The 19930-nt window shown below is 41.8% G+C and overlaps 1 protein-coding gene across 1 annotated transcript; it reads left to right on the top strand.

The window, feature by feature from the left end:
• Window positions 1–13042: 13042 nt before the first annotated feature.
• On the top strand, window positions 13043–14131 carry LOC122621382. The gene has a single exon (XM_043799226.1). It carries the CDS (start codon window positions 13119–13121, stop codon window positions 13353–13355), a length of 237 nt encoding a protein of 78 aa, XP_043655161.1. The 5' UTR covers window positions 13043–13118; the 3' UTR covers window positions 13356–14131.
• The last annotated feature ends 5799 nt before the right edge of the window (window positions 14132–19930 follow it).

Genomic DNA, 19930 nt, shown 5'->3' with positions numbered 1-19930 from the left:
TGGAGCGAGGCAACAAAATTGCAGCCAAAGATGAAGCTCAAAGGAAAGTTGCTACCTTCACGGAAGCTGGAAAACAAACACCGTAATTTCTCACCTATTTATGGGCGTAATAAACGTTTATGATGATACCCTGGGCAGGATCCACTCGTCGTCCTTCCTAAATTTTAGATTATGGCACCAACAATGTTGTCGAGCACAAAACTTTAAGCATTTCTGCCCTCTTTCCCGGGCAACATATGTTAGTCGAGTCCAGACTTTTATTGACCTTTGTCAACTTTAGCCTCCACACCCTCTTAAAAAATTACGAAAGGTTATTGGTGAGGAACTTTTCATAGCTGTTCAAACACCAACTCAGTGTGTTGAGCTCGAAATGGAAAAACTTAGTATATGGCCAAAGCAATAGAATGACATTTGATTGATCCTTATATACAACTCTAGGTTATATTACTTTTGGAAATGCCATATTAACTGCTATGCGATTCAATTTATGTGTGGCAAACATTAATAGAGTTGTGATGAGAATCCCATTTTAATTACAACAAAAACCACAATTTTAATTGCGAAGCATGAGATACGGCAAGGCATACGAGTACTACATACATGCAAGTTTAGTGGAATCTGTGACCGACATAGTTTCCAGCCAGGCACAAACTTGCTACGGAATTTCTTGCCGCACGATGAAGATATTTCATGAGACGTGGCAGAAACCAATAATCCAAAATGCTGCAATTCCAAAATATGTCCCACCGCTGTTGGACAAATATTTGCGCTGGCCTGCCCTGGGATCCTTGATCCTTGACCATCTGCAGACCACAAGGGCAATCAAGGATGGGCTGAGAGAGGGGTTGAAAGGGCAGGAGGGCAGAAAGTACGACATTGTGGTTAATGCACATTACGTGAGAGTTGGACACAAACAATCTTTAATTAATTAAAATTCATTGCAGTCTGTCTGGGGCAGCTCAAAATCACAACATTCAAATGGCATATTAACTTACTTAGGCAAGCATGAAGGCACGAGGCGAAGGATGCCTCAGTGTTTGGTCAGTTATTATTATTATTGCAATTATTGTTGCAACTGCTCCTGGGCACTGTCAAGCTGCTTGCAACAATTTTGATGTCCCCCCAGTCCCCCATGTTTGTCCGGGCTCTGCACTGGATTAGTATTTGCCATGCCTTAAATTGCATGCGTTAAACTGCAGGACTCGAAGTGGATGGCAATGGGCCCTCCAACGAAATGAGTCTAGTTATGAGGATCATGACAAATGCAGCCTGCCCAAGGAAGACAGGGGACCCCAATTTAATATAAACACTCTATTCAAATAGTATATGCGGAAATCTATCAAAATTGGCGAGCGAAAGCGCACGGCAGTTCGCAGGAGACGGGGAGTTATTCATGAATCAAATGCAGAAGTGAAGCTGTTTGACTTTCCAGTTGCCCGCCAGTCACTGAGATTTATGGCTCTGGCCATGTGTGTGCGAGAGAGAGGCAGCTAGCGGAGAAGAAAGAGACGCCGCACATGGGAGAGTATGCAAATGCGTGTTCTCGATATTGGAATTCTGCCTCTGCCACTAAACGGTTGAAATATTACTTGTAGCCATATTTTATGCACAGATTTAAAAAGAGTGGGCCCAAGATATAGCGCAGAGTTCAAGGGACTTTGCCTCGACCATTTAATACCCACTAGAAATATGCATATACAAAAATACAAAGTATTACACATTGATCTTATTTACCTGAGGTAAAATAGCTCTATTTTTACAAGAGTGCAAACAACTTGGTTTAAATTTAAATTGAATAAAGAGGCGCAAAGCAGGAAAATGCCTTTAACAATAGCTGGGTAGAAAGAAGGGCGACCAGTTAGAAAAGAATAAGCTGAAAATAGAAAGACGCAATTATGTGGCCTATACTCGTTAGCGGTTTTGTGCGCTCCTTAAGTGCTTTTCAATGTTCTGCTACCATATTCTCGAATTTCTGTGTAAGTATTTTTGAATCGCTGATATATTTGGCCCACCAGCAGTGCATTATTGATTCGAAAAGTAAGTAATGCAATTGAAAATACCTTTTTGTCTCACTAAACTGGTTATTTATGCAGGGTCTCTTGGTCTTTACTCAATCACAACATTTGCAAACCCCAAAATTGTACTTTAACAATGCCAATAACCAAATCTGCACACAGCCAAAGGGAAACACAATTTTCGGACCCACAACGTAAAATTGATCAATCAAAATGTAAACATTATTTACGGTTTCTCGCCCATGGAAAGGATATGCAGGGGAATTCTCTGCTGGAATTGATTTTAACAATAATTAAAATTGAATATGCTAATCAATTGCCTGTGTTGGTATGCGTAAATGTGCGCCTGTGTGTGTGTGTGTGTGTGGTTGGTGGAACTGGAAGTAAACAAAATTTTGCATTTGCGGTTTTCAACGCAATTTGTTACTACGAAACATTTTGACAACGACGCCCCCATTTGCATTGAAGAAAGGTAATTTTATTATAGCACAACAACACTCGTAATGGTAACAATAACAGGGCAACATTCATTTCAATAATATCAAAAACAACAACCAGGCGAACGAGTATAGCGAACATTAGAAAAACCCCCCATTTGAACCCTCGACATTTATTTTGATTGCGCTCAACCGTAAAATGACCCAAAAAACAAAACAGAACCGAACAGAATAGAATAGAAACAAAACAGGCAAAATGAAAACAAGCGCAGGACAACGAAATTTGCAAAAGAGTAAAGAAATGAAAACCAAAACTAAATATCGACAGGACGTAAAGCAAATAGGCCAAAAATTGTTTTATTTCAACTCTAATTTGGGCCAAAATTTTAATGATGATTGCCCGCCCTCAACACCCGAAAAATAGAACCCTTAACCCTTTTTGCGGTGCGTTGTGTTGATTATCCTCGCAACAGAGTGCGGCGGAGTGGGAGGGTTAAAAAAGGCACAAAACAAACCGATTTTCTGTGTGATTTTTAAGTGGAAAATTTTAATTATTTATGCAGCTGTTTTGTCAGCACAACTTCCCCACTTACCCCCCTCCCACCAACAATTAATAACTTGCTAAGCAAATCATTTGGCATCAGTTCCTCTGAGTTGGCATAGTATGGCTAGCAGGGGTCTTGAAAATACCTCAATACCTCAACCAGTTGATTGTGACACTTTTGCCAAAGACTCCGGCTCCGGGTTTATGTGGCTGGCACATAAATTGTGACAGGCGAAAGTTTTGCAGCATGCGGCTGCGGTTAACCAAAAGTGAAAGGGGCCAGGATGTTGGGCCAAAGGGCGCTGCTGCTGTCGAGTATTCAACATTTATGAGCAATATGTGGCAACTGTTGAAAATGCCAGGGCTCAAGACGTGCCCCGAAACCCATCTCTCCCCGCATCACATCGCACATCACCCATGTGGCACCCATATAGCATACAGCATATAGCATATAGCACCCAAGCCAAGTCGGCGTTTGACATGTGATTGAAAACTTTGACTTTGTTGCATGTGGTTGAGCTGAACAAAGGCGCCCGGGCACAAAAAAATCGAGGAAAGAGCAGCGATGGGGGTAAAACATAATATGTGGATGCCTGGTGACAGGCAGCTGCAAAAACAAAAAACTACGAACTTCAGAGTTGCGCGGACCGAAGATTAGATATCCTTAAACTTATCAATAAAGTTATAAAGTAATTAATAATAAAGTAATACATGATATTAGCGATGTTTACTCATACTTATTTTAAAAGATAACTTATTTGCTGCCTTCGTTAAAATAGATTTATATAATTTTTTATAGGTATTAATCATACCTTTAGTTTTTAAAAATACTTTAAACATGTTTGAAATCCAGCATACCCTTAGCATACCCCGTCTAAAAACTAATAGCAAGGGGGGAGTAAAGCGGAAAGCTGAGAGCTTCTCAAGTTGGCAAGATTTTAATAAAAACCCGCTCGTTTGCTCCCTTGTCTTATGACAAATTCCAGGTTAGTTGCTTTCCACACACAAAGCGCAAAGTTACGAGTATTGGGAGCCAACGTGAAGTGCACTAGTGCCACCTGCTGCAAAGTGTAATAAGAGGAATATTTTCAAGATATTCCAAAACTCTGGCATTGCTCTAGAAAAGTGCAATAAAAAAGTAAAGCAATTAGTGGGTAAACGGTGAGCTTTTTAACTGACTTTATTTGCCTGGCTTGCAAATATTTCATTATATTCCTTTCGCTTTTTTAATCACATGCCCAGCCAGCAATTTATCCTAGATGAAACTGGCATTTAATCGCTGTTCCCCACAATTTGTCAGATTTGTTTGTCACTGGCTCGTAAATCCCAACTGCGGAAAAGATGAATCAATTCATTACAATATAAAACACATAAACAAAAGCCGATCCCAACACATGTCAGCGACTTTAGTTCGAAGGAATTAAGGGCAAACAAATTAATTAATTGACAAGGCAGCAATGGGATATACTCGAATTATGTGTATAAATGTTTACCCGCTGCTCGTAGAGTAAAAGGGTATACTAGATGCGTTTAAAAATATGTAACTGGTAGATATACATACTTATATAGATATATTATTGATCAGGATCGCTAAATAACTAGATCTAGCCGTGTCCGTCTGTCCGTCCGTCCGTATGAACGTCAAAATCACGGGAACTACAGAAACTAGAAAGTTAAGACTAAGCATGCAGATTTCAGACAGTAGCCACGCCCACTCTAACTCCTACAAATGCGGTCGAGCTAACAATTTTCAAAACTGTTTTAAAATTTTTTTTATTATTTTGCTTGCCATGTTTGAATTTTCTACCTCCCACTCCAAACCTATTCTTACGATACACCATCGCCCGTTTTATTTGAAAATTAATATTAATGCGAACTTATAATTTTAAAGTAAATAAAGTGGTTAGAAAAAAAAGCTGGGGCCTCGTATAAATCAACACGCCCATTTGTCGGGGCATAAATAAATCCATATACAAAGTCAAATGAGTTTTTACGCATATCAAAAATGATTACAAAAGGTTGCGTGAAAAAAGTGATCAGGGAAGTGGGGGGCGGTGGATGCGGCGGTGGAACTGTGTAATTACAATAAATGCGACATTTAAATGCCTTGCTTATCGGACGCGCAATTACAATGACAACGATGCCGAGCGACGGACACGGAAGCGATTCGATATAGCGAAGGATATAAAGGATGAGCCGGTCGGCCACACCGAACCGATTCACATTAATGCGCATAAATATGAAATCATGCGTTAAGATCAACAATTCAACAATTAAAACTTAATTGCATTAACATGAAATGTGCATCATCAACAATGCGAATGGATGACTGACTGGCAGCGAAGGATGCACAAGGACATGCCCACTGGCCGTGTGACAGTTTTCAGTTTTCAGTTTCCACTTTTCCATTTTCCATTTCCCGATTTCCGCACAAAAGTCCGATAAAGAGAGGTGAACGTGAACGAATGCTGTTATCTTCGCACTCCCTCCAACGCCAATTTATGGTAAATTGTTTTGAAGTAATGAGAATTTGGCGCGTTTTTATATTTTCCGCGTGTAACCCGCATTAAAAAGGGATCAGCCCGAGCAGCTCACACATCTGAGAACTTCTTCCCTGGAGTGTGGAGCCATTAAATGGTTACGTTCCCCCTTACCGATCTTTCCCCCCAGATTCCCAGATCCAAGCAGCCAGGTTCGCCGCCGACCTCAAAATGCTTAAATGGCTTTTTTGTTACACGTAGCAAAATACTTTGTTGTCTGTCCATGGGAAAAGGCAAAAAGGGGGGAGGAAGTGAAGTGGTTGGGGCTGGTGGAGGTCTGCAGAGAGAAGGGAATGCTGCCTTTTGTGCGTTTTGGCGCTGGCATGCTGGTGTGAATTTATATTACAAACTATTACTGTCAAAAAACACGTTTACATAGCACAAATATACCAAAAGCCACACTCGTACACACACACACACACACGTGGGGGTTTTCTCTGCTTCCCTTTGGGATGTCCTCCCCCTCGAAATGTCTTAGCCATCCCTTTCGATATATGTGTGTGTGTGTGTGTGTGTGTGCCTCGGCTTTTTGGGGTGGGTGGCAACATCTTGCTCGGGGTCACACTCACACACCAGAAATAAATTTTCTAGGGCGTTAGGTGAGTGGGAACAAATACCCTGCACTCAAAGTATGAAAGTGAAGATGAGAACTACTTGAATAAAAAATGAATCTAGAAAAGTTATTAATTTAAAATGCATACAGAACTATAGGTAAACCAATTAGTAATTATATCTACTCTACATAGTTTTATAAAACTAATATCTTTACAAATTAAATTTATTTAGTTTTAAAGAAATCTAAACATACAGACTAGACTATATAGTAATGTAGGTACCATTCCTTAGTTCTATATATATTTATTTGCGCTATAAGAAGATGCAACTAGCATATGTCCAAAACGCCCCACTCTCTGCGAAATCGTCGAGGGTATTAAAAATTGCTTTGCTGACACAGTTTGTGGCAATGGCTCTGAGCTTTGGCATTAGGCAACTTGGACGTGGCTGCTGCTACAAGGTGTTAACGTTCGGCCTTATGGACTGACTTGTCCATAAGCTCGTCTCTAAGACTGTCTGACTGGCCCCCTCCCCCTCTCCCTCTACTTCCCCCTCTCGCTCCCACTCGCAGCAGTTGAGGCGCCGCATCAGCATTAGTTTTAATGCGTCGCCCGTTGGAGGGCAACAAACCGCTGCTGAGTTGCACCACCGACCGAGCACAACCACTGCCACGCCCCCCTTTTAGGCAACGGCCTATAGAGGCGAGCAATTATTTAGGAAAATTTCATTAGCACAGCTGGCAGCCAGAAATTTGGCTGGAATGGCAGCAACAGTCGGCCGCCCATATGCCGAGTATGAAATGAAATTTAATTTAATTTGCAAGTTGCTTAATTTATAGCATGTTTACAATTTGCAATTTGTACAATTCGATTTATCAACAAAAATAAAACTGCCAGTGGGTGGTTTGTAAGGTTGTGCAAGGTTGCAAACGCACGAGTTGCCGAATGAAATTATGTACTGAAAAATTGAAGGAGGAGCCGGAAAAGAGCGAGGCGGCTCAACTTCAGTGCTCGTTGCGTGTCAACGCTCGGCGCTGTTGCTTTGGGGTCACGCCCCCATTACCCATTTTTTCGACCAGCACTCCAGCAACCACCCACTTGCCACTCTGCCTTTGTCTTCAGCTGTGCCCTTTGGCCTGTCTGCCAAACAGAAACAGACGCAGAAACAGGCAGAGCAACAACAACACAGCCGACGGAACCAACAGGCAACACTCTTTAACTAGTTTGTCTGTTTGTCCACCCCCTGACCTCTGATACCCCACCCCCCCTCCAAGTGCGTCGCATGCAATTTTTGTGCATGTCCTCGTTTATGGTAGCAACAACAAAAACGGCATAGCCGCATATTTAATTAAATTTCCAACGCAAGAGAAAGTTCAATGCTTTATTTGCATTGTTAAATATTTTAGTGTACAGTTTGTGGCATGCCACGTGACATGCCGGGGCACATTGTTGGATTACTATTGACTTCAAAGCACTATTAATGATGTATTCAATAATGGTTGGCTAAAAACAAAACACTTCGATTATACATTTATACTTGGAAACTATAATGTTGGATCATAGTTTTAGATAGTTCTTAATATTATAAGTGCATTGTGTGTTACAATATTTAATATAAGATCCTTTATTTAATATTTATAAGATAATATTAATTTTTATAATGATAATATATTAACTGCAGCAGGAAGGATATCCCTTGATCACATGACCACATTTATTGTAGCGTAGGTATGAAGAATGCGTTCAAAAGATTTATTTAAGCCCCATGAGAGAGCAAGCAAACACATTCAAAAGCCCATACCCATCGCTTTTGTAATTTGGCTAATTTAATGGTACATTCGGCACACAAAATAGATGCCAATCACCGAGTTCTTCGGCACACACACACACTCTCACACTTAATTATGCCTTGTGCTTTGAACTTTGGCCCCTGACTCCTTGGATTTATGTGCACGTATACGTAATTTATTTATTAACCCTTGAACGGTGCGTGTGTGTGCGTGTGTAGAAGGGGAAAGGGCCAAAAAACGTAGCGGCATCTTGAAATAAATTTAAATTAGTTTTAACACATTAAGCGCAGAAAGGCACAGGCGCAGGCACAGGCCCTAAAAGTCAGCTATCGACATTATTGTTGTCCCCACATCTAGGCAAACATCAACTTTAATGAATTTCACCAAATCCAAATATGCGTCGGTGAGCATATGAACTTATTTTGCTAACCTTTTGCCGTCATTTTGTCGGTTGCCATAGTAGCAGCACCATCACCATCACCAGCAGCAGAGTCAAACCCAAATATTTGCATGAGTGCGCGAGGAAAAAGCCCGAGGATGCTGATGCTTCTCTGCCAGCGAAAACATTTTAGTTTGGTGAGAAAATTAAACGCGCACACATTCACACAAGGATGCTCGCACCCGCTCTCAGACTAGACAGTTATATTTTTTGGTTAGCAGCCTCAAATTGCAACTTTTCGCACTTGAATATGCCAAAAACTTCACACCACCACCCCTCCCCCACATTCGTGCGTGAAAAAGACGGCTAGTGGGTGTTAGAAAGAGAGAGGGATAGGGATACCGAGACCTCTTGAAACTTGTAAGCCGCAGGGAAGGGGGGTCGCCTTCGCAACGCCCTCACATTACGCATAAATTTTGCACTTTACAAATTTGCCACGCACACGTTTGCGGCATTTTGTATAACATTTACGCAGTCCGTCGCAGAGTACGGGTAGAGGGGGGTAGGGGGGAAAAGTGGGCGGGGCAGGCGGAAAATTAGGAGGGTTCGAGGTAACTACATATGTAAAACGTGCGCCATTTGTCAGGCTGACAGGCGGGCACAAGGTGACACAGCTCGAGGGCCTTTCAAAACTACACACAGCGCCCACAGCGAAACTAGCCAGCTTTGAATACCCTAGGTATTCAGTATTAAATAAAACTGGGCAAGACCCAAATCAGATACAAATTTAAGTTAGAATGGGTACGAGCATAGTTGAAGTTTATTGATAATAATATATTTTCCTAACCTTTAACATTCAATTTTAGTCATTGATTTTATAGTTTAGAAGTGAAATTTGCAGGTCAGGCAAAAAGGAACCTTTTTTAGGAATAAATAAAGCGTCTTTGGTATTACCCTGTGCCAGAGTGTGCTGATTGGTAAGAGCAAGCGACGTAATGTAAACCAGCACTGCACTAGTAATCAACTTTCTTCTATGCCGCTAAACTAGAAACCCATCCGCACATCTCCTTAGTCGCATGTGGCATAATGAGCTGGGTCGCAGTGCTTGAGGTCCCGAAAACTCCGCACGCTATTACATCAGCTATGCGATTCGCTATCTAACCCAAAACGCGTGCTCACACAGTTACATAACAAATTAGAATTGGGTCTAGCAACCACACACACTCACACTCAAACTCAAACTCAAACTGAAACTCACACTTCTACACATCCACACAACCCGTATTACCCGGGCCACGCGGCGTATGCGTAATGCGTTACCACGTGTAGTAGTTGTTCTTGCTGACGCCGATGATGTTGCCTCTTGTAGCCTGCGGTGCTTGTAAACTTGTAGCCCCGTCAAAATGTCAAAAATTTTCGAGGGTAGTCAACGCCATTTCCCATTTCGAATTTCGCATTTCCCGCACCTTCGCCCATTTTTCTTCGCACACTCTCAACGATGAGAACGCCTCAAATGGGGGGCAAAAAAAAAAGTAAAAAGTACGGTAGCCGAAAGTGTAATTGGGCGTCGCTCGGGTTAATCGGGGTTACGGCATGGGCGCGATATTTTCGACGATGTTCCGCCCCCGCCACTTAGTTTTAATTAGTGGCTTACATTTCATGCAAAAGATATGACTAAATTGGTTTCCCAAAATGGAGCAGCTTCAAATGCGAAAATGGTTTCTACTGCCTTCCGCAAATTATTTTCCAAGGCCTCCACGTCGACCTTCTTTGATGTTTAAAGCGGCACAGCGGTTCAGATTCACAAACTTGGTTCATGTAGCTAAAACTAGTTAGTTTATTCCTTGGAAAACATAAGAAGTTAGTTTATTCCTTGGAAAACAGAAGAAGTTAGTTAATTCCTTGGAAAACAGAAAGAATATAGATTTAGCAGATAAGAGCAGCCAGCTCATCAGACTTAATACCGCCTTAAAGAGGCTGATAATATTTAATGGGCTTTTAAAAGTTCTCCGCTCACTTTGACGAAGACATTTCATTTCATTTTCCCTCTTTTTCGAATCCCAACCACAATGATAATTTTCCCTTCGCTGCTTTTACTTTTGCTGCGCCACTCGACCTATTCCACTTCCCCATAAATTTAAGAGGGAAACACCCAGCGAAGACTACAAAAGCCACGACGGCAACAACGCATACATTTGTAATTACATGCAATTCATTAAAGTGTAAATACAACATAAAAAAAACTTGTTTATTAACAATTACAAGTGATGTAAGAGACTCGACTAAATGATGACTATAATAAATGATGACCTATAATGTAAGCTGCAAAGGAGTGTTTGAAAATCAGGTATATTTTTAAAGGATGCCTTCCGGTTTTTCAGAAATAGAAGGCTTAGCCTAAATATGGGAGAAACATGAATGGTTTTTAAATGGTTTAAAGACACAATGGTTACATTTTCCTGACATCTGGATGGTCGTATACAACCGATTTGCTACCCTTGATGAGAGTGAAAATGATTCTAGAGGAACCGCAGCTAGAAGCGGCTATTACTTACCACCCCCACCTGCCATCCCACCCTTTTTTTCGCACAGGATGTGCGCAGACAACAGGCATTTAAATTGTCATGGCAAGCAGCCTAGACGACAGCCGACTACAAGGACACGCAGAAAGGCTTGTCGCTGGTCTAAAAGTGGGTGGCAAAGTGGGCTGGTGGGGGTTGTGTCTGCTCGCTTGGCTGTGCTTTTTGTGCGAAGTGGGGGAAAAAAATTATAACAGCCTGACGGAGCGGTGGCAAACATATTTACACCTTGTTGCCATATGCTTAATGAGCAAAATGGCAAGATGAAGGATAAAAATGTAGGCGGGCGGGCTGAAAACCTGCGGAGGATGCCTGGCTGCCTTGCAATTGTAATTTTTGTTAAATTAACACGTTGCCAACTGTTGCCAGACGTGTGGCAAGGTGTCCTCTTTCGCCTCCTCCAGGAAGTTGTCAAGTGGCGTCGGCATAAATTCAATTAGCAAAGTGGCCTCGAGTGGCAAAATGCTCGGTGGTGGGGGGGCAGGGATAAAATGGCTTTAAGATGCCAGAATCTACTGATCCTGCACAATATATTAGCTTTCGTGCATGGACATTCGCATTTCGTTAGCCTTTCTCGACTCACAATCAGCGCAGTGAAGCGCACATCCTGTCAGCCTGAATGATTGTCCGGAGGCCGGAGTCCCGCTCTTGATTTAAACCGAAACTGAAATGCACACAAATGGATTCCGAACTTGACCTCGACCACAGCCCTCGCCCTGCTTTACGGTTCACCCAAGCCAGTTTCTATTATTTTGTGAGCTTTATTTATACACGACTGGGGTTGGGGATGGGCCCCAAAAACTTCACTGCGGGAAAAGTCTGGCGCTTTTTTCGATATACGCTTTAATAAGATGTTGGGAAATTATGCACTTATATTTCGAGGAATTTGTTTTTATTTGTTTGTGCCTGAAATATTTCTTTCCTAGCACATATTTTATGTTATACTGCTGAGACTTTTCTAACAGTGCTCTTTTTTATCCCCCATTTTGCTCAAGTCAATTTTGGTTTGCTTGCCATGATTTGATGCGTGGCTGTGAGTGGGTGAACGCAAACCCAGTTGGTGGTGGAGATTTTGGCTGTGGGCCACTAGCCATTTATGCGCGACCCGTTGGCCTGGCGACAACATCTTTCGATTTGCACCTGCAATTTGCCAGCGGCAACCACTAAAATGTGTCACTAAATGCTCAGCACGCGAAACGGCACTGCACTCTGCACTCTGTGCACACAGCACACCAACCACCACCCACCACCAACCACCCACCACCCATTATTCGAGCAGCCAGCAATCAACCAAACAAAACTCAACAATGCCGCGGGCTCAGCTTAGTATAGGGTATTAATGCATGGGCTATGAGTTCTCCGCGCTATTATACGTCCTTTATGATGTCCTTCGCATGAAAGGATGGGAAAGTTTTAGCTATAGTTCCGTAAAAAACCAACTAAAAAGATATTCTACAATAATAATTATAATTATTCCTAAGCATCCAGTCAAATAAGTAAGATGCTGGACTTTATTGATATATTTTACATATGAATTTTAGTTTACTTAACTAACTTTTAGCTGCCAGTTAGGGAACAGCCATATTCGTTGCTTCCGAAGTGCTCCCCAGCTACCTGCTTGTAGTTCTTAGTTGGTTATGCATTTGTTAAGCTCGCGAAAAGAAATTGCAACTCTAGCTGGCATTTTCCCCTCGGTCTCTGGCTTTGAGCTGCTGCCTTGCAACTGCTGGTGCTACACGCCCAGTAATTGCCATTGCACTTGTTGTAGATGTAGTCCTCGTAGTGCTCGTGGTCCTTGTAGTCCTTGTCCAACGCCTGTCACGCCCACCCGCCGGCTTGCCATGCCCGTTAACCGCCCACAGAAAGCCCGTCTGCACCCGCGGAGCCACTAAAAACAACCGCAACACAAAACTATTTTGTTCACGCAATGCGAAAATGCATTGTTGTTGGCGCTCTCTTGCCGCTGGCATTTGGCGTTACGTATACGCAACGTATGCCAGGGCGCAATTTGCATTTGTATGCACATTGTTGTTCGGCGGGCGCGGCAGTGGGCGTGGACTTTGGCTTGGTTTTCGCTTGTAATTGCTTTAAACGTCATCATCACAGCACAGCCTCTTGCTCCTCCGCAGCTGAATGCATTCATTGTTGTTATTGTTGGACCCGTCGCTTTGTTTGGTCCCTAACTGAAGTTTATTACATTCGGTTTTGATTTAGCAATCAATATTGAATTTACTGCCGGCTGGCATTGTTACAAAATTCTAGTTTTAAGCCTATTAGGCAATGAACAATCCATGGCGCGAAATCGGCTTTGTCAGCAGGCAAAGGCCAAAGAAGCATGTGAAAATCGTTAAGATCAAGAAACGCATTGCCAAGTCGAAGAAAGTCTTCAAGCAGAGGCAAAATGAATTGATACAACTTCATTTGAGAAATCGCATCAAGCTTTTAATTATCGAAACTCTGGAGCAAAGATTGGCAGATATGCAAACTAAGAAAAGGGTTCAGAAAACCGTAAAGTAACATCAACCTAAATTATAGGATGAAAATTAACGTAATTTTAATGAAAGATATTATTAAGAAATTACCAGTTAAGAATTCATAGATAGATAGACTTTGGATTTCCAAAACTGCTACACAGTAAATTAGGCAATTTTCAAATCAAAAGCGAACATAAACAAGATATAGAAGTGAAATCAATTTCCTTTGTTTGCTACCACATTGAGATGATTAAAATTTGAAATAAACTCTCGTTGGGCGGCGGCCACAAAATCATTTTCAAACTGAGCTCAATAAAAATCAAAGCCACTGAAGAATCATCATCGCATGGAATGCTGGCAATCGGAGCCGAATGGTAACTTGCACAGCATTAATAAATATTTACAGGCACGTCGCGTCCTCTTCAATGGAATGGCCTACTGGGCAGTTCGAGTCTCAGTTCTGGCAATGAAATCAAATCAAATATGCGCGCTGACGCTTTATATATCGCACCGAAAAGGCATCTACCAGCATCGTTCGCCTTTGGTGTGCTCACAAGAATTTAAATCATCCGACTTACATGCTACTTACAAGCCAAAGCGCCTATATGTATGCCCCATAAAATGCGAGCAAGACCGAGTGCAGAATGGGCAAGTGGAAGGATGTTAGACATCACTGACCAAAATAAAGTTCGCAAATATTAAATGCTGAAATTTCTAAGAATAGAATGATTAAACCAGAAGTTAAATATCAGACTATTTCTGGCCTAATTATTCCATTTTAAGAATAACAAATAAACACATATTTATATTTATCTTTTACTTAACGTATTGATTAGTTTTGAGCGGATACAAAGAAACTTTTCTCAGAAGATAAAGTAGGAATTGGAAACATGATACGCATTGTTTCTTTCAGTGTCTTAGAATCCCAGAGTTCAGAGGGCAGGGGGAGGAAACAGAGTGGTGAACAGTCTCTGGCGGGCAGTTTTTGGACAACGCAGCAGCCTGAGACTGACATCGCCCCGGATAGACAGATAGATAGATGGCCGCCCCCATTGGCCGCCCGCTTTGGTTTCTTGGGCGGACTGCAACAAAAACGAAGTTATTATTCGGCTTTCGGACGCTGGACAGGGTCTTTGCCTTCTTATGCACACGGAATTTTTATGAGTTAATTTAATTTATAGTTTTATTATTATGTTCGGGGCATAATAATGGGCAAACGGCGCGAGTATTGGGGTGCCCCCTATAAGGGCCTTAGTCGTTGGAGAAGTCGTTAAGCTCGTCCTTTCATGCACTTTTCAAGTGTGAATCGGCACACGACGATTGCCGCTTCTTACTCCATTTTCTAGCCAGCTTTTGTCTTCGTCCGCTGCTCTGCTGGCCAAACAACTTGTAAACAAGTCGAAATGGCGCATAAATTTAATTTAAACGCCGGCATGCCGGATAGTATGCTACAATTTTTGCACTGTTGATTTATACGCTAATAAAAGCAATTTCACTGAATGCCAAATGAAAGCAGCTCCACAATCGGAGTAACTGACAGCCAACAGGGAGTGAAAGCAGGCAGAGAGGGTGGAGAAAGTGGGAAGAGAGAAGAGAGAAGGCCGATGGCCTGCCTTTGACATTGTAGACAAGCTGTTTAAGTGGCTCGTTCCTCGAGCTTCTGGCTCGTACATTTTTGGCCATTTTGGCGGCTCCTCCAACTTTTTTATTTACGCAGCAAATTTAATTATTTACTCTGACTTCTCGACTTGAGTTTGTGGGCGAAACTAATGGATTGACCGCACCATCCCCGCCGTTAGTCTAGCATTATGATTAACTTTGCCCTCAGCCATCAACATGAATTCTATGCCACTTTAAAGTTGCGCCATTAAAGCATTAATAATGCAATCAAAATCAACGAATTCTTCCTGGCATGCACATTTTTTGGGCTAATATTGTTTACGTTTTAATAACGTGAATACCTAACATGCATTTTACATGCACATTTTCGGGCAATTTTATTCAATATTTACCATACAAAAAAAAAGTAATTTAACATATGTATTAATTTTGCAACACCTAAACAAATGACCGAATCGCCGGCGTTAACAATAAAATATCGCCACTAATGCGGGATGACTTTCAAATGTTTTAAAGGCGCCGTAAAACACAGAACGCAAAACACTGTTTAACCGACGAGAAAGTAACGAAAAACGGGGAAAAAGAGTGAGTCAGTTGCTGAATATTTCACCTGATACATGAATAAAACGAATACGCACACTCATGCCGCTGGGTATTAAGTTTTAATGAAGCAATAAATTTAAAATCCGCCTTTTTATACCCGTTACTCGTAGAGTAAAAGGGTATACTAGATTCGTTGAAAAGTATGTAACAGGCAGAAGGAAGCGTTTCCGACTATATAAAGTATATATATTCTTGATCAGGATCAATAGCCGAGTCGATCTGGCCATGTCCGTCTGTCCGTCCGTCTGTCCGTCCGTCTGTCCGTCCGTCTGTCCGTCTGTCCGTCTGTCTGTCCGTATGAACGTCGAGATCTCAGGAACTACAAAAGGTAGAAAGTTGAGATTAAGCATACTGACTCCTGAGACATAGACGCAGCGCAAGTTTGTCGATTCATGTTGCCACGCCCACTCTAACGCCCACAAACCGCCCAAAACTGCCACGCCCACACTTTTGAAAAATGTTTTGATATTTTTTCATTTTTGTATTAGTCTTATAAATTTCTAACGAATTGCCAAACAACTTTTTGCCACGCCCACTCTAACGCCCACAAACCGCTCAAAGCTGCTACGCCCACACTTTTGAAAAATGTTTTAATATTTTTTCATTTTTGTATTAGTCTTCTAAATTTCTATCGATTTGCCAAAAAACTTTTTGCCACGCCCACTCTAGCGCCCACAAACCGCCAAAAACTGTCAGTGCTGAAGACTCCTTCGCACTTTCACTAGCTGAGTAACGGGTATCAGATAGTCGGGGAACTCGACTATAGCGTTCTCTCTTGTTTATTATGGAAAAATTGCCGCACTCATGTGCAAGAGCGAGAGCGAGAGCGGCATATATGTATGTATGTAGATCTGTCAGGTTGGCGAGTTCGTTTGTATAAATACATAAACCTTTTTAAGCTGTCAAGTGATATGTCAAAATTGATATCCGAGTCATTTAAAATGCATGCAAATATGGCGCATCGACAAAAAACCGAGCCAACCATCTCAACCCGAAGCTCAGCGAAGTAAGGAGTAGGGAGAAAGGAGTGGCAGGACTCGAACACGTAGCAAACAGGACTCTCAGCACATTTGCATAAATACGTTTACGTAATGTGAAATGTCAGCGACAGCGCAAAGGACTTTGCTCGCCCCCGAAAAGGAGAGAAAGACTTTCACTCCGTAACAAAAGCAAAATAAAACGAAAAACCAGAAACGCACTCAGTGCCAGTAAGCCTCAGTCACTTCCCATTTTTTTTTTATATTTTTTGTAGTGCAATTTTTCAGTTCGAAATCGGTCTATATTTTTTTCCCGACGCTGCATTGAAATTCATAACACATCTGATGCATAAACGCCCCCAAGCTGGCTATGGAAATTTCACGCATTTTATTAACACTGCAGGGGGCGTGGCACTGCCTGTTCGCGACATCAGTGGACTGCCAGTAGGGAAAATAAAGAACAGGGGAAAAACCAGCGGGAAAGGCAGTGCAGCAGCAGCGGGAGCTCAATGATGGATTTATTAATTATAATTATACCCGTTACTCGTAGAGTAAAAGGGTATACTAGATTCGTTGAAAAGTATGTAACAGGCAGAAGGAAGCGTTTCCGACCATATAAAGTATATATATTCTTGATCAGGATCAGTAGCCGAGTCGATCTGGCCATGTCCGTCTGTCCGTCCGTCTGTCTGTCCGTCTGTCCGTCTGTCCGTCTGTCTGTCCGTCCGTATGAACGTCGAGATCTCAGGAACTACAAAAGCTAGAAAGTTGAGATTAAGCATACAGACTCCAGGGACATAGACGCAGCGCAAGTTTGTCGATTCATGTTGCCACGCCCACTCTAACGCCCACAAACCGCCTAAAACTGCCACGCCCACTCTTTTGAAAAAGGTTTTGATATTTTTTCATTTTTGTATTAGTCTTGTAAATTTCTATCGATTTGCCAAAAAACTTTTTGCCACGCCCACTATAACGCCCACAAACCGCCAAAAACTGCCACGCCCACACTTTTGAAAAATGTTTTGATATTTTTTCATTTTTGTATTAGTCTTGTAAATTTTTATCGATTTCCCAAAAAACTTTTTGCCACGCCCACTCTAACGCCCACAAACCGCCAAAAACTCTCCTTTGCACTTCCACTAGCTGAGTAACGGGTATCAGATAGTCGGGGAACTCGACTATAGCGTTCTCTCTTGTTTTACTTTCATGTTGCCGCCCAAAATTATTATTGCTAGTGTTTCAAACAACGAGTTATATTCTTCTAAGAAATGAAGTTCTGTGTTCCTGGCCTTGACATTCGAAAATTAGCAAAATTGAGTTAAATTTGCGCTGTTTTAGAGTTCAAAGAAGCAAGGGTACAATTCTTCTGAAAGGTATAATTTCGCTACAAATGATAATATCTTTAATATTATACAAAACTTTAATGTAACTTTTCAGTACCATTTATGTTACAGAAACCTTCAACGAACAATAAACCCTGATGAACAGAATATGAAAATAAATTATGTAAATATAAATACTCGCAATCGCAAAGGGAAACAATAAATGATTGAAATGTTTTAATTGGGCAAAAATTCGTAATTGGTTATCAACCAAAATGCAAGATGTCAATATTGTGTCAGATTAAAACCACTTTAACAAGTAGCAACTGTAAAATATTGTACTTTAGTAAAATGTACAACCCAATCTCTTTAAAACATTCATTTTCGCACTTGCCCTACTTGAAATCCCAATAAACATTTTACATGTCTATCCAATCGCCTGCAGCTCGACTTTCTCATTTCTGAAGCACCTTTCACTACTTAATCCGCAGATCGGTGGCAAGTCCTTAAAGTCGCTGCCTGGCAAACATATTCATGTCTGCCTCGACTTGCCCCGCCCCGCCCCGCTGCGCCACGCACTTCACTTCATTTTCCCTGGCTGCATTTGGCTTCAGTTTACACGTCCGCTGTTGCAACCTCATTTGCTCCTTCATCTTTCAAAAGCTTTGGTGCCCTCATCCAGTTGCCTATGTTCACTCCATCCTTGTCAGTCTGTCTGATGGCAACATATGGAGGCACATACTCCGCATTGTTGCCGCTGCGCGTGTGGCTGCTGCACTTGCCACTACACTAGTCTGCAGATTAAATGTTTCGTTTTAAATTTAGATCACTAGTTTTAAAGGCACTTCAATAAGAAGTACCAATTTGATTCCTATGAAGATACAAAAAATCTACAAAAATTTTGTTTGCTTGGTGGAATGCCATATGTAGGCCAGTGTTATTTCCGGCTGCATTTTTGGGGCGCGCACAAAACGTTGATGCATTACTTTCAACTTAACGCGTTTATTGTGCAATATAACGCGTCACACACACACACAGACACACACATGTACACACGCTAGCAAATTCGCGTAGTGGCAACTAAAGAGAATGAGGGGTGAACGGAAAAGCTACTATGCCATCGCAAAATGTTGCTTATGAATTATTATGAGCCCCATGCACGCATTATGCATTTGGCAACATTTTATGGAACCGAATTTTGTTGCTGCCCTTGTCTGCCACACATTTGCCAGCCAACCAGGCAGGCAGCCCAAAAAAGTTTACCCGAATTTTCGTTGCAGCCCATGGTTGCAAGTCGCAAGTTGCAAGTAGCAACCATGACCAGCCATGAGCCCCTGCTTTTTGGGCCATTTATGAGTGATTTGCCAACTGGTTTTGTTGGGCACACCGCATCGTCGCGCGTCCCAATTTAGATGCTGCCGAGCTCCAAACTTATTTCCAAGTGCATAATTCATTGTTTCGCCCACATTATTTTCATGTCATAAGTTGGGCAGCTGTTTGCCGCCAGGACCTCCACAACTCCGCAGCTCCACGGCTGCACTGCACCCGCAATCCTCTGTTGCTGCACTCTGTCTCTTTGGCAATTGGCTACAAGGCATATGGAATTAGTTCTATTTTAGTTGGCAACTGCCACTGTCACTGGCAATATTCAACGAAACTTCTCGCGGCGTGCAATGGAAGTATAATTTCGCCGAGCATTTAATTGAATTGTTCAGCTTTGGAAATGGCAACACAAATAAAAAACCTAAATGCAGACAGTTGACAGTTTGCCATCTCATAGGAGTTCACTATACAAGGCAGTGACCAGAAAAAAAAAGTTGGCAAATAGGTGAGTTGATTAATTTTGAAAACTATTCAGACTGAATATAAAATACTCATATTCCATTTGCAACAACTCGATTAATTAGGGAAATAATGCGAGCGAAATGCTTTTATCTTGTCCTTTTTCGAATGCAATTACATTTGAAATTCCGCTGTTTCAACTTTCCCATATGCTCCTTCAAAGGAAGCACCTTGTGCGCTTTTGGCCAGAGTTAAATATATTTTTCCTGTTTTTGCTCACGCTTAATGCATTTGGCAAATCTAGTTAGTTGCTG

The sequence above is a fragment of the Drosophila teissieri genome, chromosome 3R (assembly GCF_016746235.2).
Source record: "Drosophila teissieri strain GT53w chromosome 3R, Prin_Dtei_1.1, whole genome shotgun sequence".
NCBI lineage: Eukaryota > Metazoa > Arthropoda > Insecta > Diptera > Drosophilidae > Drosophila > Drosophila teissieri.
Note: the sequence above shows the minus strand (reverse complement) of the source record. Positions and strands in the feature narration are given on the sequence as shown.

Coding starts and splice junctions, on each gene's coding strand:
- LOC122621382 (XM_043799226.1), top strand. CDS start 13,119: ATGAACAATCCATGGCGCGAAATCGGCTTTGTCAGCAGGCAAAGGCCA.